The sequence below is a fragment of the Bactrocera oleae genome, chromosome 5, assembly GCF_042242935.1.
Source record: "Bactrocera oleae isolate idBacOlea1 chromosome 5, idBacOlea1, whole genome shotgun sequence".
NCBI lineage: Eukaryota > Metazoa > Arthropoda > Insecta > Diptera > Tephritidae > Bactrocera > Bactrocera oleae.
The window spans coordinates 70,934,144-70,956,092 of record NC_091539.1 but is presented as its reverse complement, the minus strand read 5'-3'; the positions used below and the strand labels follow the sequence as shown (position 1 = coordinate 70,956,092).

At 35.9% G+C, this 21,949-nt stretch overlaps 1 protein-coding gene across 1 annotated transcript in view; it reads right to left on the bottom strand.

Moving 5' to 3' along the window:
* The window catches only part of LOC106626996 (uncharacterized), a 39,047-nt gene that overhangs the window by 14,732 nt on the left and 2,366 nt on the right, over positions 1-21,949 (bottom strand). The window contains exons 2-3 of the mRNA XM_014246936.3: positions 323-1,471; positions 135-256 (exon numbers count right to left, since the gene is read on the bottom strand). Coding sequence (XP_014102411.2) covers positions 135-256; positions 323-1,339 — 1,139 coding nt within the window. The 5' untranslated portion in view covers positions 1,340-1,471. The remainder of the gene's footprint in view (positions 1-134; positions 257-322; positions 1,472-21,949) is intronic.

The following is a 21,949-nucleotide window of genomic DNA, read 5'->3' as shown; positions in this document are numbered from 1 at the left end:
CTTAAAGGCAGTTGTCAAATATTTTTCTAAATACAAGTCAGCAACCGGATGTCGAAAATTGGTTTCGCAAAATTAAATTTACCAATTTTGTCGACTCAAGTGTACTTATAATAATTCTAATAGTATTTACGTACCTGGAGCATATCTGCAGCGCACATCTGTACACAGATATAATACTAACAACAAAGTGTAAAAATAATGCCAATATTAGACCGGAAGCAGCCGATATTTCACTATTCGTATTCAACAGGTCAAACTAAGGAAGGAAGGCATACTTTATTTATACAATATTTCGGTATTGTTAGCGCTAATTTCTGCTTACCTTTTCCTCCATTCGATTGACATCCCTAGAGAGCCCGACGCCGGAGACAGCCAACGCCAGTGTACTGGTTGCAATGCAAATTAAACTCAACGCTAGAAACGCTGTTTGTGTCTTCCGTATGCTAACTACACCCAGCGAACCAGTAATGGCCGCCACAAGGCCAGTCCAAATACCACAACCGGCCGTGGACAGCGCCGCTTCGCGCACAATCAACAACGAACCGAGCGCCACCAACGTAATGGCCAACATTAGCTGCAATGTGCCCAAAACAATTTGCCATGGGAAGGCCGAACAGCAGTCGGCGCTGGATTTGGCACGTCTTTGAAATTTCGCCGATTTTGCCGAATTCGATGAGCTGCCGTCGCCATCTTTGATTTTAATCAATTCCGGTGGAAAGCGTTGCTTCTTGCTAATACGCGATTCGAGTGTATTGGCGCGCGTGACAATTGCTGCCTGCAACTGTTGTTGGAATTCCTCGTGTGTCATCAATTTCGGCTTCTTTGCGTCGTCGCCAGCGACGGTTTTGCCATTGCCAGCGTTATTGGCTGCCACCGAGGCGATCAATGTGGCTGCCGTCAACTTCAGCGGTGGCTTCTGATCGTACACAGGACTTGAGTAAATGTGACTTTGTGTGTCTGTTTGTAATTGCTGCACTTGCAGTTGCTTTTGTTGGCTCAGCTGTTGCTGTTGGTGCTCGTCGGTGTCACTGCAACCGCTGCTGTTGCGCTGCAATATGGATTTCTGTGAGTTGGTGAGGCTGTCATGCTGTGCATTTGTCGTGTTCAAGCTGTGCTCAATGGTGGCGTGCATGAGCTCCTCGCGATTGACGCTGCGATCCACGATCGTGTCCATGCTGTCGACAGTGGAATCGTGCGAATCGATTGTGCGTGCTGGTGATTCGGATTGGCGTACCATATCGTCGCTGTTGTTATTGTTCATATTCATGCTTGTGTTGTTGTCGACGTTATTAAAATTGCATCCATCGGCATTCATGTCGTCCATTTTGCTGCTGTGCATATGTGTGTTTGTTTTTGTTGGCTCTCGCTCGTTTAGCCAATTTTAATTACACATCTAAGCTGTTTCCGTTGGAATTCTGGTCCGTAGTGCTTACGTATGTGGCTGATAACTAGCGTTGAATACGCCAAATGACTGTAAGTAATTTGAAAGCAATATTAGCAATTATACAAATTCAAAAATTTATTTTGAGATATTTTAGTCTTTGATTATATTGGTATATCGCTGAAATTCGTTACTTTCCAAATATATATAATAGCTGTTTATAGCAAAAATTAATAAAAAAATAAATACATTTGGTTAAAACCCTGAAAACTAGAATACAAAATAAATAACAGGATTTAGCTAAACATTTACTTTCCAAGCATTTTCAAATTTTCAATAATCTCTCGAGGATTTTAAAAATTTACATTTTCTTTCTATTTACTCTTTTACTTGTGTTATTTGTCTGCTTAGGAAAAAAATAATTTCAAAGCAATGTAATAATTCTGCTTGCGCAATGAACTATTTTAAAAAATTTAAATATCTGAATTTTTGAATTTCATTAAGCATGCAAAATTTTTAAACCATGAACTTATTGCGTAACAAATTCTTGCGATCATTTATCAAAAATAATTGCAATAATGACAATTCCGCTCGGAACTCGTTTTGATCAATAAGCATGGAGTCGGCGCAAAATGCCAAGCTTATTGGTCATTTCCAATTAAAAATTGAATATTGAAAAATACACAACTATGGCAAATCACTCATATTATCATATTAGCGCTCAAGGCGAGCAAAGCAGGCAAACCGAAGCATTCGAATCGAATTCGCATTCAAAGAGACATAATGGCGCAACTAATGCGCCACACACACACACACACACACACAAACGCACGTACACGGCGGCACTGGAATTGGTTCAGTCGGTGGCGGAGCAAATTAGCTAGCGGCTAAGCTAATAGAGTATGGAAAATGGCATGGCAATGGTGAAACAATAGCAACAACACTTGTAGTGCAACGCAGAGCACTTTGGCGGGCGATGACGAAGGGATTTTTTCCTTATTTTTTTTTAATATGTTTTTTTTGGTCTTTGGTTATTGGAAATTGAACTCGGTGCTGTTAGAATGGCTGTCACGTGCCAACAGACATGCGAATTTGTCAGTGCCTGCGCTGATCAATTACAGTTCGCTGGTTGGCAGTGAAAGTGGCGAGTTTCGAAGCAGTTAAACGGGAAGTTAGATGCGGCAACGAGGCGTCTGTATTGAGTCCACGTATAGGGGTGTGCTGCTGATGCTGTGGCAGTTCAGAAAATATAAGCGATATGCATTTATGCTTTGATTTGTTAGGAAATCTGCGCGCGCCTTCGCTTCACTGTACTATTAAACATAATAACCACAATAACAACAATGCTATTGAAGTCTAACAACACCTTGGCAGTCGCAGCATTATTTAATAGCTCCACTTGTTGCGAAAACAACAAAAATTCACGGAGCAAAGTGGTTCTCCTTAAGACAGCAAATCACGATCGCAGCGCGAGGAACCGGTTGCCGGCAAAGCGAGCAGGGCGCCGAGAATTTTTCGCATTTGAAAATACAACAATAGCAAAGCGGCTAAGCGGGCAATTACATAAGCAAGCGCGGCTGGCACAATGGACATGAAATTCACAACGAAAATGCGCTGATCAAAAGTAAATATGAGTTTTGTGTTGGCCATAAACAATGTGTGACAGCAACATGTCGCTTTAAGCGCTTGAAAAACAACAACAAACACTGTAGCACTGGAAAATATGCGAAAAATGTCAACAGCACAGAGAATCGACATTTGAAATGGCTTGACTTAAAAGTACAAAGCAAATGTTAGGCGGCCAATTCGCCTGCCTCATACAACGGATACACTGTATACGTATGTTTTGTGTGTGTGCGTGCAACATTGCGTCATGGTGGAATTTATGGCATACCATTACACTAGCAGCGGCCATAAAGTAAGCTCGGCGAAAAATATATGGTGAACATAAAATTAATAAAATTTACTTTTATCGACAGTTAACTGTGGCGAATGCGTCTGCGTACAAAAGACTTAAGCAACAAACTTGATTCATAAAAACAAAAACTCTTTGCTGGCCGCCACTGGATGGTCTCATCAAAAGCGCATGGCGGTAAATTTGGAGACATGCGTAAAAATCATAAAATGGCCACCGCGGTCGGACAGTTATGCGCGAGTATATATATATATGTGTGTGTGTGTGCGTGCAATTGATTGCATAAATTCTTTGCAGCCGAGAGACCGTGTGTGGAAAAACAAACATTTTCCCACAGCAACAAAAAAAATTTTGAAAAAAGTTAAGTAAGCGGTGGCTGAGAAACAGCTCAGAGACACAGCCGGAACGCCCATAACTGTACAAAGTAATTATGTAATTTAAATAATTTGGTCTCGCTTGCTGTTGGAGCTGCTTGTGGCTGGTAAGTTGTACATAAATTTATCTAAATTTTGTTGTTGTCAGAATTCGCCTCGCAGTTGATTTGCAGAGTATACGCCAATTTTGTTGTTGTGGAGTTGAAAAATTGAAACGAACTCGAACAGTGACTAATGCCGATATTGAAAGCGAAACCGCAAACAAATCAATTTTGTGTTTTAAAAATTTACTAAAACGAAAATATTTCAAGTGCTTCGGATAACGGCTTTGGAGAGTATATATCATAATCCCAACAGAACAATAAAATATCATATGGTTCTTACTTGTAGTAAAGAGGAAGGCCAAAATAGTAAAATTTAAAACTAGTCTGCAAATGCTAAAGGGAGGGTTACATAAGAGATTTCTTGTGAACTGTGCTTAAGTATGTGTAGATATTTCTTTCGAAAATAAAATATATTTTTTATGCAAGCGAGATTTAAATAAAAGTTAAGGGGGACAAAGAATTGCTTTCATACAGCAAGTGTTCTTAGACATTCTTTTAAGATAATTTCTACATTTTTATTTGATATCTTGACGAAATTTCTAAAATAAATTCAATATTCAATATTTGCTTCGTCATCCAAGAAACACAAAAAAAAATTTGGCAAAATTTGCTTGACAAAGCCGTAATATTGTGGATTCCACTTACGCCTAATTTTCAATAATTTTTTTTTCATATAAAATATGAAATATTTTACTCTAACTATTAATAATCCAAAGATATATATTTGATAAAGATTTTGTGAAAACTTCAAAGGAAAATATTCAAAACTCGGTCATCCGACTCGGCGTCATTTCCGGCAGTGCCTCGGAAAAAAGTGCTTCCGCGTTGACAGCAGAACAGGACAAGATCAATGAAAGTAACAAAAAAAGAATACGTGTTTGAACAAAGACCATTAACTAGGTATTGGACGGAGAAAAGACAAATAAAGTGAAAATTGTATTTTTTCTAAAACATGCGAATTTTGGTGAAAATTTCTGGACATTTTTTGTTTTAAATAATTGTAATTGAGAGAAGATAATTGTATTGAATTCAAAACCTTGTAATGGATATATATCTTGAAGACCTGTATAAAATTTCATTAAGATCAGTTGAGAATTCTGACAACCCACTTTGAAAACTCAGTTTCGAGAATAACGCGTTTAAAGTTTTCAAAACTATTACTGGCATCTCGAGAATTTAGGCCAATATTCTAGAGCTGTTATATAATTTCATAAAACAAATAAATTTTATGAAGATTTGAAATATTGTTACTTCTAGTTAATAAAGCAACCAAACTCAAATTGTTATATCTTTTTTTTTTATAAATAAATAACTTAAATTTTTTTACTAATTGCAAAATCAAACTTATAGCCACAATGTGTAGCAATTATATTCGCTTATGATTTTTTAAGGTACCCTTAATTTAAGATTAATTTTGCTTCTCAAATTTTTCGTTTACCAACGGCTTGCTGTTCACCACCAAAACATTTTTTCGCAATCAAAATCATTTTTGGTCGCATAATTGCAACTCCAGCCAGCTTTGGTAGCGCGACGCACTAAAGTAGTCACCACTACTAGCACACATACAACTATGCAGTCACCAATAAAACGCCTGTTCGGCAAGCGTTGTCGCTGTGTTGCCGCCGCGGCCACATTTGGTCAGCGACTTTTGGTTGCTCAAAAATTCACTTTCACTTGCAACTCTGTCAGCCCAACTTTGCTTGTGTGCCTGTATGTATGTATGCATACACTTAACTTAGCACGTCAATATGTAATTTAGTTAAAGTGATTTGTAAAAATCGAATTTCGGCGGCGGTTGAGGCGACGACAAACACCAGACGCGCAGCGGCCGAAAGCGTAGTGAAAAAAGAAAAAAATATTGCTGATTGCTCGCTTCATGCCTGGCTGAGTTCCCTCACATATTTACAACAATATTGGCTTATTGGCAGCTCAGATTGATCGGCAACTACCGCATGGTGAGCCGGTCGCCGCTTGGCCACCGCAAGAAAGTGAGATTTCATCTCGTGAATTTTCGTCGATTTGTAATTTACATTTTCCAATTTTTTTGTGTTTCTTTTTTAGACTGGATTTTGCCTCTGCTTTGTAAATATCTATGGTGTTAATCGATGAAATTTGTAATTTGTTGATTTGACCCTAATTAAAGCCTTTGTTCGATATCAAACTAAACTATTTTGTCATTTCGTCAAGTTTGCGCCAGTTTTTCCTATCTCTTTACAAATATTTTCAACAAGTGCTTTATTAATTAATCAGGTTTCGTATATTACTAGGCCATATGAATGTCTATATGTTTCTTAAACATTATACAAATCGATCTCGTAACCGCTTGCTGCAATGTGATTCTGCTCATAATTAATCGCTCACAATTTTAGAATGGGTTTATCGTGCACAAGGTTAGTTAATTAATTTGCCAAATTTTATTGATTTTAAATTTATGCTCTTATTGTTTTTTCATTTCATAATTCTACATTAATTACTCGTTGGGAAAAACTATCAAATTATATTGAGAGTGTTTGTTATTCTTAGTTATAATTAAATTAAGTTGAGAAATAACATATTATAATTTTTAAGCTAGTAAGTATATATTTTTGTCGATTTTATTGGGTAATAAAGTCAATGTTAAAATAAATAAATTTAGCAAATTATAGAAAGGGCAAATAACGGTATCCGTTGTTGTAATAAATTAATTTTTCAAATCAAGAATATATCCATTATTATATAATTGTATATACAGGTATATAGAAGTAGGCCACTCAATTCCCACGTGAAGTTGCCGGCTAAGTCCGAAACTACCTTCTATTATTCGGTTGAGATAATTTTTCTCACATATATATTATAATATTTCAAAAATCTGCTAATCCATGACATAACTAAGTATGTTAGTTGTAGTAAATGTTGACTTATTTATGATACAAAAACAAGCGAAAGGTTTGGTAACCTTACGTTCGGTAGATGTTTTATTTTATGTTTGGTCAGAAGTTCTATATATGAAGAGAGCAAACTGTATTATGCTTTGTTTTTATATTTAATTTACGCTTGAATTATTTATTTCAAAATAAACACAAAAAAAACTGAAGGCATTCAAAATGATCTATTCAAAGTCAGCGAGTTTATAACCCGAGCTCATTCATTTTAAAGTTATGCTAAAAAAATATGAACGGCGAATGTTATGAACTATAAATGGTTCAAATGTGTCATATAGGTGGCACTGAAGGTTGAAAAACATAATTTTCAAGCACTTTAGTTCATATTTGTTTAGTATAAATTACCCGATAGGTGGCGCTATGATCGAAATACTTCTAGACACCATAACTGGTATATATTTGTTTATATGAATTATATACATATGTACTAGATATGGTCGCTAGCAGTATTTCGAGCTTAGCGCCACCTATCGGTTAGCGTATAATCAAATGACGCTAATTTGACAATGCAATTTCAATGACATGACATATTGACAAAGTTATCTACAAACGTTGAATTCCCCTGAAACAGATATATGACTCGACTGTGACAACTTTGATTTTAAAATCACATCAGTACGATTCAGATGTTTTATTGTTTCAGCTTCATCTAAAAAATTTGTGTGTTGGTGGGCTTACCAATGTTTCTGGTTAGTGTTATGATATATGAATAATGGATAAAAATGTTATACTTCTACGATTCTACTTACGATTTAAGCAGAAAATATATTTTTGTGATATTTGGCTACTCGTGCAAGTCGAATTCGGCTCTTAAAGAACTTAGCGATCTTTTTGCAGGGGCGGCTCATAAGCCCACCCCAAACTTTTAATGAGTGCCACGGTGTTACGTTATACTTAATTGAGCATTATTTCGACACTTTTCTTCTTTGCAACTCTAAATGAGTGCGGCCCCTCAAGCAAATTTGCTAATTGGCGGCAATCGCGTGCAATATTTACTAATGTGCGAAATTTCGACAATAACAATTAGCAAACCGATTGCATTTAACGACCTCACATAGCTCCAGCCACATTAAATGCAAAAACAATGCAAAGTTGCAACTGCTGCAGTTAACAACCTTAAAGCTTGCTTAGGAAACTAATCGCTATAACCTAAGCGCTTAAAAATTCATTATTGCAATGCACTGATTTGGCACGTGAAGCGTGAAGCTTTAATTGCAACAATGTTGGTAAGCAAAAACAACAATTAAGCGAATATTATCAATTATTATGCACTCCTTTATGGTTAATAATTACATTGGCTTTGGTCGGCTAATTCGAAACATCAACGAAGCATAATTTAATGAAAATTGTATTGTGCACTTTCGAATATTCGCAAAATCAATTTGGCAATGTTATGCAATAGTCACCTCAAGTGGCAAGGCAACCCGCTGCACAAATTAATCGAATAGCAAAAACACCAACAACAACACTTAGGTGCATTAAAGACAGCAGCTAAGCTCAAAGTACAAAAGACTTAAGCAGCGAACTCGTTGGAGGCACTTGCAGGCTTCTGACTACGTTTACATAATTTTCCGCAAGCTCAACGAAATTCAAAAACACCGCAAAAGAGAATTCAACTTATGACAACACAAACACTTCTGCCTATAAGGAAATATATTCGAGTTTATAAATTAGTAAACATTATTTCATCTCAGCGCTCAGACAAAGAAGATACGCAATAAAAGTTGTACAATAGCCTAATGCAGCTTTCAAAAAGCTCGCTGGCATACTTTTTACGCAAATTTACATGTCCATTGTAGGCAATAACCAAAGAAAATTGACAATAAATGTGATATACCGCAGTAGTCTGCAGTGATTCGCGACCCCAGCGGCAACAACAACAAATTGTGTGATTTTTTGTGCTGAATATGGTATCTAATGACATGCAGCTGCGCAGAAAAGTAACTTTTATTAAGAGGTAAACAAACGCACATCAAGAAATAATATTTCAAATAGAAGTTTTGCTGGCAACTCGAAGTGGCGACAGTGCGGTGAAGAGTAGTGAAGCTGCAGATGCGCGAAATTATGCTTGCATAAGTAATTGTCATCATGAGTTGCATATGCGAGAGTATGCACATTAGGGTGGAGCGAAAACAAATTTTTGTTTGTTTGCTTGGCCTGAGTGACAAAAAAAATTTTAATATAAAAATTCCCGAATTTAACGGTTTTTGACTCAAAATTTATTTTAACGCTTAAGGAAAGCATATAGTCGTTTAAAACTTTTTTTAAAACTCCAATAATGACCACGAACAATTTTTTTAAGTTGATAACTTTTAATTGGCCAGAAAGAGGACTCTCCACAGCTTCTAGAATACTTATCAACATTTTTTTTCGAAAAAAAATTTTAACTCGAAATTTACTTTAAAAACTTTACCCTCAGGCTAAGCAAAACAATTTTTTTTTCGCTCTACCATAATGCACATATGTAGATACCCTCTAGAAAAATTGAAAATATTTGCCTGCTTTTTATATGTACATAAATCTATTTGAAATTTTGTTGTATTCATATTGATACAGGGTATTTTTAGTTTGTAACACACAGCACACAGGTATCATCCGAGTAAGTATATATTATATATGAATGAACTCTTTGACGAGCTGTATTGATTTACTTGTATGGAAAACTTTTTTATTTGTCGCAATATCTGCGCGAAATTTAGCATGAGTTATTCCCTAAGGCAACAATATAATATCCGAAGAAATTGTTCAAATAAGATTACTATAGCATACAACTGCCATACAAACTAAACGATCGGCATCAAATTCTTGTATGGAAAACTTTTCAGTTAATGAGATATCCTCATGAAATTTGCATATATTATTATGTATGTTAATGCCTCAATCTCCTATAGCATATATGGTAGCTGTCATTAAAACCGACTGATCCATACCAAGATAGTAAAAATCTTCATAAAAGTACTAGCAAAAATTTTCTGTTAGATGCAAACCGTTGTGCAGTTACGTTAACAGATTTAGTTATATATGTATTTGCTATAAAAAATACAACTGTGAAGTGTATTATAGCTCTCTATACAGATGGCAACCCTGATTTTCCAAGTGTGCGTACCAAATGAAAACTTTCATTTAATAAATTTAACGGTTAAATTTTTCTGTGCTTGATTCCTTTATTATCCTCTTAAGATCCTTTTATCTTGAAAATGATTTAACCAGAATACCAAAAAAGTACGAAAGTATTTGCTTACAGGGTACCCACAAATCTACACATACATACAACATATGGTATTTGTGTGTGTGTGGTTAACAGCGCGGCTTCCTTATTGCGAAACTAACTTGCTGACCAAAACTTGCTTATAATTCCCAACGCCAGCGAGATATCTGAAGCGGCGGCAGCTAGAAGAGATAAGCGGTGTCTACAAGCCGTTCCAGCAGCACGCCGCAACGTCGTACTATCGCAATTGCATTGGCAATTTCGTTGTTCTGATGCGAAAGCTAGTTGTTGTTATTATACAAACTACTTCTTTTTGTTGTTGTTGTTGTAGCTGATGACGGCAATTGCTGGGAAAATGAGCTAAGCGCGTGATGAATTGAATTAAGTGCCTTGGGTTTATTATTACCAGAGATGTTCCACACACACACCGTTATGGTGTCACGCTGACGCGGGTGTAAGTGCAACAAATACAACAAAACGTTTTTTGACACACATAATCGCAAGCAAAGCCACAAAGATTAACGTGGAAACAGATCTTCCATGCATCCATACACACATCCGCAGTTTAAGTGTGTGTGTGTGTGTGTATACAAACTCAAAAACACGGCAAACGACTTGTCGCGCGAAGCTTCAAGTGCTGTAACTGTGATATGTGACACCGTTGCATCGTTACGAGTGCATGCCGTGTGGCTGTGTTGTTGTAATACACAATTTTTTTTATTTATTTACTGTTGTTGTTTCTTGGTTGCACCGCTTTGTTGTCAGAGACAATCTGTTTGTTGTTGCACTGTCAGTGGGACATGACGTCACCGCTAGCTTTATTAATTGGCTTGTTACGCCTGCCAGTTCGCTGTCAACGCGCTCAGCTGCTAGTCGCCTGCTTGTTAACATTTGCTATCGTGTTGCAACATACGGCAGATCTTCTTCAAGCCATTATCAACGATCTGCAATGACATTTGTTTATGTCAAACGCTCTACAGTCGCATGAAATCGCATTTTTTGCAAACTCTTCAAGCTTTTAATGCTGAAATATTTTCCAAGAATTGAATATAAAATCAAGAAAAATATTTTAGTAATCTTCTTGGTTTTCAAAATATTTTAAATCTGATTCATTCGAACAATTTGACTTTTGTTTCTTTTTAGTTCTAAATTCTTACCCAGATTTCTTTACTTTATTTATTGCTCGTATACCTTACTTAATTTCAATAGTACCGTTAAACAGGAGCAAAAAAACAAAACAAATATCAAATTATTACTAATTTCGGTATTTCATATTCAAACAATTAAGTTGAGTAAAAAATGTGAATATTTAAATTGGCGGCTACTGACAGCGCGATAAGCGAAAGCAACAACAACGCAATTGCGTGTTTATTTAAATCTCATATTGTTCGTTTTTGGCAATAATAAGCGGTAAAAATACTGCGCAGCTGCCAAATCGTAAAAATACTTGTATTTGTGGAAATAAATACCAACTAATTACGCAGCTTGCGGGCAAAAAATAACTCGCCGAAGAGGCGAAGCGAAATAGACATATTTCAAGTGCACAAGGCCAGCGCAACAATATTGATTTGAAATTTGTATGTATGGGCGGCTGACAGGTGAGATGAAGGTATATTTGTTTCGAATGACGAAGTAAATTTATTCAATTTCAAATTATAAAATATTTTACAGTTCAACTTCTTTTGGCGTGTGCTTTTCGGGCTATTATATAATGATAAATATATTTATTGTACTATAATGAAATTTATCTTGGGTGTATTGATAAAGAAGTTACCTTTAACAATAATACATGTGAAATTTTGTGAAGATATCTCGTTAAATGAGAAAGCTTTACATACAAGCACTTAATTCTGAACGTTCAGTTTGGATGACAGCTATATGCTATAAAGGTCCGATAACGACCGTTCGTCCCGACAAATGAGCAGATTTTAGCGTAGAAAAGCAAGTGTGCAAGATTTCAGATCGATATCTCAAAAACCGAGAGACTAGCTCGCGTGTATGCGGACGGACGGGCATGTCTGCACAGACTCAGCTTGTTGCTTTGATTATTTATATATACTTATACTTTAAAGGGTCTCAAGGTATAATAAAAGTAAAGCTTATTTACTATATGATTTTTAAGCTTGCTTTTAAACCGAAGTGGCTGCAACAATTATTACATTTTTCGGCAAATTAAATATGATTTTAAAGCATGAAATTTTCTGATTTTTATTCTAGTTAGATATATTTTACAAGAGATAAAAATTGTTTTAGTTGGCTTTCAAGTGAAAAAAGTGTGATTTTTATTTGAAATAATAAACCGTTCATTTCAGTGAATTGTGTGTTGTAATTAGGCGTGGAATTCAATTGATTTCACTCTTAATGAAATAAACACGATATTTATGTAATGCCTATCTGTTTTTTTCTGAGCAAGTTTAAAATTTATTTGTTAACTTTTTTGGCGGAAATGTGATTACATTTGTTTTTTAAGTGAATATTATGAGAATTTCAATAATGTTCACTTAAACCGTAGATACTGTTCTATATCTTTACCCTACATATTTGTTATGTAATAACAGAAGATTCCACTTTACTTATTAATAAGCGATAGTTATATTTCATAAATTTTTATATGAAAGCTTTTTCGATTTGAAAATACATCAGTTATGCACTTTGAGTTTGAGTCATGCGATTTGCCATTTGCCTCTTATTAATTTTTCTAACGAACTCATTCATTTGAATAAAAATATAAATGTATCTGTATTTGTTTATTTCTACAACTCGATAATGAATAACTTTTGCCATTCACTTGCGTTGTCATTCGCAGAACTTGTTTAACTGCCCCACTTTAGAGTTGCGTATACGCCCAGCGGTATGATATTTTGCGCGCACTTGACGTGCAATTGTGATATTAGCAATAAATAGCGACTGGGTAAGCCGAGTGCTATTGTGTGATTAGCGCTTGTTAACAGGGTGTTTATTTAACTGATTTTTTAATTGCGTAATCAATAAGTAAGCGCAGGTCAGGGCTAATGAGTACCACAAAAAAAAACAGCAAAGAAAAAGTAAATAAATATTATCAATAATCATATAAAAGCTGAAAAGCTTAGTGCCAATGCAGAAAACCAAGTAATAATAACATCTTTGCAATTTACTTTAGCGGTGGCAGCCGTGAGCGGAATTAAATACAAATAAAATAAATAGCTGCAATTAGCCAAAGCGTTTCAGTAGCGACTAAAGCCAATAAAAGCTTTGAAAAGGTGTTAAAGAAATAAAAATTGCTGCCGATATACGGCAAGAAAACCTTCAAAACTCATCTGCGATTTGCGAAGAGACAACAAAAGCAACAACTTGAAGAAGAAGAATTATTTAGTTTTTTGTTTGTGTTATTGTGTAGGCTCAACGCTGTGCTCATTAGTCAAGCAAACAAGGTGCTCACTTCGCAGCAGACGATCGCTATTTGGAAAAAAATTAAATTAAATAAAATTGTAAAAATTAATTATAGAAATATTTATTTGTGTGTATGTGTATATAAGCATAACTACTTGTATTGCTACACATATGTAAAAATGGCAAATGAGGTGTGTAAAGCGTGAGTTAAGCGAGCGTTACATAAGCGCATTGAACGCTTTGACATTTAAAAGCCAGAGTTCAATATACCGTTAAATGAGGTAACGAAAGTGGAAAAAAGTGATAAACAATGAATCGGAATGCCGACGAAATCAACAAAACAGCGCTATTGAGCAGATGTTACAAAACAAAAACAACAAAAAAGAAATGAATATAAAATGAATATAAACGTGAACAAAGAAATACACGCAAAGGCCCAAAATGAAATGAAAAGTGTTGAAAGAGGTTCCACTTTAACGATTTACATAAAACGCTGCACACTTGTAAATTGGCGGGCGGCAACGCCATGCGAGCATCGCCTGGCCATCACGCTACTTTGCAGGCGAATCATCGGGCGGTGAGTGCGGCGGCGGCGGAGGGGAGCGCTATCTCGTGCGTGCCACATGCGTGCATCGCTGTTTCTATATAACGGTTGTTTGTGCAGCAATTGCAAATTTACGGCTTTGATTTGCAATTTTGATTTAAATCATTTGCGCGCACACACACACACATACAAGTACCTTCACTTTAGCAACAAGCAGTTACACTTGCGGCGGCCTCAATAAGATGAGTTGCAGATTTGCCGATTTGTGGAATTACTGCGAAAGGTACGAAAGAATGCTCAAGTATGTTAGTGTGTGTGGATGTGTGTGTGTGTGTGCGTGTAGGCAATTAAATGAGCGTGGAAAAACGCGCTGCGTCACATGAAGTTGAGGAAGTCAAAATTGACGCAGTTCAAGTGCTTAAACGACTCACACACACATATATATATGTCTCTGTGTTTGTGTGGCGTGAATGACTTTTCGCGTTTCGCACGTGAAATATGTACTTCGAAAGACTTGAGGCACGAACTGCCACATTGGATTGGCAACAAGTGGGCCGCGCAGACGCAAGACACACCATACTTATGTAACGCTAGGAAGGCAACAGACAGCATTGCTGTTGCGCAACACAAATTAGAATTGAACTGACGCAAAAAAAAAACACAGTTTTCAAAACTCGAGTGAAACGATTGATTTCAACGGACCGCGGATAAGCGGCGAAGAGCGTTTGCAGGAAGCGTTTTTCAGTGCGATGGAAACACTAATTTAGCACTCAAGTTAATTGCTGTGTTATTGTTGTCGTAAAGTTGAAAGATAAGTATTTAAGCAACACTTTTAGTGACGTGAGTTTAGAATTGAATATAATTTGAGGTTATGGCTGAAGTATGTTATTACTATGAGGTCATGAATGCCACAAAGCAAAAATAATAATGATTAAACATTTTATTAACTTTTTGGTAAATCAAAAATTAAATGAATCCTACTGAGATATTATTTTTAGTAATATAATATTGCTATAAGCGGTATTAAAAGTACCAAATTTATTGCGCAGTGGATTGTATTGTCGGTAAACTTCTGTTTTGTTAGACCAAAATGCATTCGGAGCTTCAAAATTAAAAGTAAGCGGCTCAAGTTTAACGGCTTAAGGCTAAGTTAGAATTTGCGCATATAGAGCATCCTATGAAAAAAAGTTCTAGATAAATTCTGTGCATTTTATTAATAATCTTTCTCTAAGGTAAATAAGCTATTAAAATGTATTTTAGTGCAGTCTATGGTAATACAAAAATTTGTAGACATCGCTAACAATCACTAAAGTCGAATTTTTTGTAATATAAGAGCAAAGTTTATGACTGAATGAATTATTTTGTCGAGATTTTCTTCCTATTTAGAAAAATTAATTTTCGAAATATATATTAGGGTGTGTCGAAAAAAAAAAATTATGTGTGTTTTTTCTCTGGGCACTCTGACAAATTGGTTATTCTCTCTAGATAATCCTTCTAGCTTAAACTCTTAGAAAGACCCTCCAAGTATGAGCTCTTAAGTCCACCGACTAACGGTTTTCTATTTTTTTCTGTATTTAGAAACTCTGAACCAATTATGCAAAAACTTGATCGATATCTTCCCTAGTTTGGTTCAAATCTTCCCCTGTCCTTCAAACATATAATGTATAAATATCAATATAAATAAGTTCGTTCGATTCAAGGTGTAAAATTGCAAAAGTTTCGTTAATTTCATTTTAATTTCGTACAACAAAGTTTCAGAAGTATTTCAGTATATTATTTGTATATAAAATGTGTTGAAGTATTGAAGCGTCTTTTAAGTAAGCTTTGGCTTTGTTTTCAAAGATAAAAAGTGTCATCATTATTAAAAAATAGTTTGTTCATAATGTTTAATACAGACAGGTTATCTTGCTATGCTTGTTTAATACATAAAAATATACCTTATCTTTCGATAAACGAAAAAGAAAAATTAAGCAGAAAAAATAATTTTATCTAACTTGACAGTGAAAGTTTTGCATAAGAGTCATAAACTTTTTAAGGGCGTTGAGGGTTCAAATAAACTAGTCTTCAAGCGAAATCGAAAGTTAAGTGACATGAAAAAACTGCTGAAGATAACATGGTTTAAAGCTGACTAAAACAATCGACAACATTTTATTAACTATGGAAACTAAAATAAACCGCAATTGACGGTGGCACAGCTAATGGGTGATGGGCAGCAGTAAAAATAAAAAAAAAATAATTAAACTAAGCAATAATCATAAATTTGCAACGCTTTGCTGGTGACAAAAAAATTAAATAATAAACTAACAGTGTTGCATAACGGCACTTGCTACAGTAAAGAAAATAATAATAAGACGTGCTAAAAAATAAAAAAAAAAAATGAGTAAACAAATTCATATTTCGTGGCTGAAAAGTGCTTGAAAATATGTTTCCCAGTGACTTTGCAGCTTTTTTTTGCAAAGCTTCAGTGACAGCAATGAACTGACAGCTAAACGGTTAAGTGACCATTGTCACATCAACATTGGAAATTAATTTTCCTGCATTTCTGCAACAAAAGTACGCGGAAGTGTGTAAAACTGAAAGCAAAACGAGAGAAATGTGAAATGGAATCACACACACACATTTCTGTAGTAAAACTCGGATTTTGCTAAAAATGGAAACGTGAAACAAACCCAGCAAAGCAAAATAGTTGAAAACAACAACAAACAGCAAATAGCAGCGCCAGGCAATGACAACAACAGATCATTGACCAACTAATCACCGGGCAGCGCCAACCAAACGCTGCAGAGGCGTTAGCAAGCACTCTTCAGCGCACACACATACACCGAGCAGCCAACGGCGAGTATCACTTAAGCCGATTAGCCACACGAGCTGATAGCCTTGCAAAATACCCATAAAAGCGCCAATGAAACATGAAAAGCGAGCGCAGAAAGCAGGAAAACTGTAGCAAATCGCAGCGCATGCCAAAAATAAAAACAACAACCAAAACTTGGACGCAGTAGTGATTTGCTTCCTGCAAAGCGTGGCGCGCCGGACACAACCATTACGGCTTCGAAACAGGTGGCAACGCAGCAATAAGCGATTAGTGTGCGATTTTGTCGCCGCTGCCGCGCATAAAGGTTAATGATTTCTTAAGAAACTGTCTCGTTCGCTGGTGGTTTTCATGTGTCTACTAAGAAAACCAGAAAAGTAAAAAACAACAACAAGAAAACTGTCTAAATTACGAAAATTGTTATGAAATTGCATAACAACCGAGGGGCAATTAGCGCCAGCGTGGACTGGATATTGGCATGCGGCGGTCCGCCACGGTTGTCTTCAACTCGCCACAGCCGCTGTAACCGTGGTTTAGTCGCGTTGCTTAATTGTTGCATTCGAAATTGGGAAATATGCGCCTGCGCAGCAAACGCTTTCCGCCGCTGACCACCTCCCGCTCGGTTCTGTGGCCGGTAGTGTGCCTTATTTAGGTGTTACTAATTTTCCGCTTATCCAGAGAAGGCGCCGCGAGAAAATCGAAAATATGTTATCGCCGTCGTACTGTTTTTAATTGCATTTTATCTCAAATAGTTGTTATTGCCCTGGTATTTTGGTAATCGACGGTTTTGTAACTTCAAAATATTGTAATTTGTTGGCAGCGCTTTTAATTACTTTTCTGTGTTTAAATTTAAGTCGCTTTTAAACGATAAGAGTCGACTGCTTGAAGTGCTTAGATTACAAATGAAAAATTTGAAAAATAAAGCAATAAATTAGATAATCTAAATAATAATCGGCATTAGGTGGACGCGATATAGTTAAAAAATATTTTATTTAATTTAGATATTTCCAAAAAAAAGCTCTTTGTAGCTAAAGATAATTATTTAGACGAGAAGAGCCCAGAGAGCAAAAATCAGTTAAAAAGTTGAACTAATAAGTGAATAAGGCAAGCTGTGCTTTTAGTGCAAATCTAGAAATAGCTCTGAAAAATGTCACGCCTGAGTTTTTATAGTATAAATATTTTATGTGGCCTTTTATTAAGAATTCAGGTTCAAAATAAAGCTAAATAATATAAAATTTATTTTTAGTTAGGAGTTATTTTTCTGCCAGCCCTTCGAGCTGCTTATGCAGAGGAGTTGAAAGCAAAATAGATCTAATTTCTAAAATTCAATACTCATTTCATCTCTAAAAAAATTATGTTATGTTTTCAAGCCCAATTTTTCTTTTGTATAGGTTATTCCAGCGTGTCTACGTGATTTTCGTAAGATTTCCTTCCCTGTGCCTTTTGCTTATTTAAAACAAATACTCAATGTAATGTAAGTACTTATTAGTAAGACAGCAAAGCTTGTATTGCCGAAATTAGGTTAGAAATTCGCCAGTCGCCTGCTTAAGCATTGTTGCACGCAAAAATTCGTTTCTGGCGAATGCTTAAAAATTTTTACACGTCTGCTGGGCGTATATTGTATATATTATAGTGCTCACGCTTAATGGGAGTTGATTGAGTATTTAAAATGCTTTTGGCATTTGGATTATTTTGTGAATCGGGAAATTTTCAACACAAAAAAGTAAATAAATATGTACATAAATAATTGAGTGAGTGGCGCAGTCGCAGCCAAAAGTGCTGGTCGCTATTTTTATTCTGATCGAAAAAATGTGTGCATATATGTATGTGTATACCTTAAGTACGCCGATATTGGTTTAGGTTTGTTGTAATACATTTTTAAGTAGCTTAAGGGTTACATGGGGGTTTTCAGCTTCAAAAAACAACAAAATTTTTATTGTCCGCTTTAATTCTATAACATCTCTAGAATATTGTACTAAATTCTCAAGTTAATCCCAGTAATATTTTTGGAGGTGCTGCTTCAAAATTTCTTACGAACTACTTCGATCAAGATATTCTTTACAAGGTTTTGCCGCGTAGAATTTTGTTTGTTCAATTACTAGTGTGTAAAAAACAAATAACGTCGAGAAATTTACACCAACCGAGAAATTTACCCAAAATTTGCATGGTTTTATAAAAAAGTCTGCCAAAAATACAATTTTCACTTTATTTGTTTTTTCTCCATCTTCCTATCTAGTTAATGATCTTAGTTCAAACACGAATTTTTTTCTTTTTATACTTTTTACTTTTGATGATCCTTTCAGACATTCTGCTGTCAACGCGGAAGCAAGGACTGTCGGAAATGACGTCGTAATGACCGAGTTTTGAATATTTTCCTTTGAAAATTTCACAAAATCTTTATCAAAAGTTATCTTCCGAGTGATACAAAGTTTGAATAAAATACAATATTTAATTTTTTATATGAAAAAAAAATTATTGAAAATAGTTTGTTTTTTGCTCGACGAAACCCATGTAACCTCTTAAGTAAAATGCTGGATTACTGGTGGAAATAATTCTCTTAGAAAGAGATCTGTGTCTTTAGGAGTAATGAAATTTGCTGCTCGCAAAATAGTCAGCGCTGAACGAATATAATCTCAAATCGATGTTTTTTTGGTCACTATCACAGATAAAGCCTGAGCATAATGGCGTTGTATAACTAACTTTGTTGTTCTTGCAAAATAATATTTTGGGTTTGTGCATTACCAAATATTTAATAAATGCATTTAATATTTCTAAAATAATGCAAAACATTCTAAATACTTATGTAATCTTAGCTGTGCTCGGCGCGATGCCATCAGCAGCAACTGGTCATTAACACTCGACTTTTCCTTTCGCTTGCACGCCAACACAGTTCTCACTTTGCACGCGCACGTAAAACGGACATTGCATGACCGGCGCGCATGCGCAAGCGCACAATACAGATTACTTGATCAACAAACCAACAACAACCACATTGGCATGCAATGTAAACAAAAGCAACAAACCGCATAAATACCAAACGGAAAGTGAAGCAGAAAATGTGAGTGATAATTGCAAAACAAGAACAACAAAAAGCGCCGTGCTAAAAATACAAACAACAACAACTGGTGCGGTGTGGCGTGGCTTGAACAACAATGTGCGCTTATTACATGCATTGCAAGTTAATGGCTAGTGAGTAGCAGTTGAATTTAGCGCATGTTGTTGTTATTATTCGCACTTTTTTTGCATTTAGTACCTTCTATTGTCGTCCGAAAGCAAAAGTGGAGCAATGAAATGCTGGGTGTGGGAAAACAAATACAATGAAAGTAAAGTTAAACCAAATTGAGCGCTTGCCTCCAGTCAGCGCATAAAGGAAACGATATGGGATAGCTAGCGGCGTGTTGTTGCTAAAACAAACACTTTCGATTTTCATAAACTCATTTAATGATTAAATTTATACACGCTGAACAGGGTATATTAAGTTTGCCATGATGTTTGTAAGACACAAAAGGAAACGTGAGAGACCCTATAAACTTTGTATATAAATGGTCCGAGTGACGAGCTGACTCGATTTAGCTATGCCCGTCTGTCTGAAAACTAGTCTCTCAGTTTTTGAAATATCGATCTGAAAATTTTCACCCGTTCGTTTTCAAGAAACTGCTCATTTGTAAAAACGGTCATTGTCAGACCACTATAGCATATAGCTGCCATACAAACTGAACGATAAAAGTTGTCGTAAAGAATCTTTTGTATTTGTGAAGGGTATACTGAAATTAATGTTGTTTCTTGTTATTGTTTTTTAATTTATGCATAGTCAGCAAAAACTACAAATTTACTACCGCAATTAGCCAGTGCAATAATTTTCCATGGTAAAAAAATTAAAATAACGGTACTCAAGTGCAAACAGTGTTGCGTGTAACAATTAACGCCCCCGAAAAACTCAATCATTCAATTATAGCGCTTGCAACAAAATATAAAAAATATACTACCAGTGTTATTGTTGTTGCTTTGGTTTCTCGCAAGCAAAATCGATAAATAATTATGCTTTTTGGCAGCTAAAGTCAAAACCACCTGTGTCTTGCAGGCTTTTGAGATTTGTGGCTGATTTGCCTGAATTTGTGGCAGCGAATGACCAGGTGAAGTGGCCGCGGCGCCACACCTGTTTCCACTTGCAATTTCGGTCGCTAGCGGTTAATCTGTTTATGCCAATTCGAAAAACACTTCATCGGCAACTTGTTTGCCAGTCAAAAAAAAAAGCTACCAAAAAGAAGCAGAATTCTCCAAATAAATTGCAAAGACTGCAGATCGGAAATTATTCACAATAAACATTTAATTCTCACAGTTCTTTGGCTTTGACTGGAGTTTTGTAGCACCAATTATGCCATTGCTATGAATTATGTGACAGTGTCTTTCATTCGCCATAAGTTTTTGTTGTTTCCTAAACCAAATTGGCTCACTTAGATCTTTGTATGATTTGTAAGTTTTGCGTTTAATTTGTTTTTTCTCTCTGTGTGTGTGTGTGTGTGAGTTTTCCCACTGTTGGCAGCAAATAATCTGCGAGAATTTTTGGGTTGGCCCGAAATCGCGGTTGTGCTAACACGAATGCCATCAGCAGCGCGCGATTGCCTTTGACAGCGGTTCGTGGCAAATTAAGCCACACACACACATACACGCGTGCACCCAAATATGCGCTACAAAGTATTTGCGGCTTTCGGTGGGTTCAGCCGCTCGGCGACATAGAGGCACAGCCATCAGCCTACAGCATCAAATATCTGCAATTAATATTTGACTCTTTTTGCATATTTATTCGCAGTTGTGGCACAGATTCTTGCTGCCACTCGGGCGCTCCGGCTGCTAATGTGCTTCATAAGGCAGAATGAGGTCGTAATTAACATTTGCTTGAGCGAAAAGGCTACAAAGCAAAACATGTTTGAAACGTGTGTGCAATTGTCATTTCGTCAGATTGATCATTGCAGCTGTGGCACAATCGTGCCTGTTTGGTGCAACTTGAAAATGCTATATGTCAACGTTAAACCATTGCATATTAAATGTGTTGTTTTTGGGTGCGAAAATTATTTGCTTTCAATTAAAAGTAGTTAGCAATAATTTGAGTTCTAAAGAATTTTTTTTGCTTTCCATTTCAATGAAAAAACCGTCACTTATTAAAATTTATTTATTATTAACATATTACTTATTATTGAATTTATAACCAATTTACAGCTAGCAAAGAAAATCCTTCGCTCGAAAATAAACTCCTGTCAAAAGCACAGTTGACCATTCCCACATTTTCTAATTACTAAACAACTAAAGTCAAGCGGTTTGCGGTC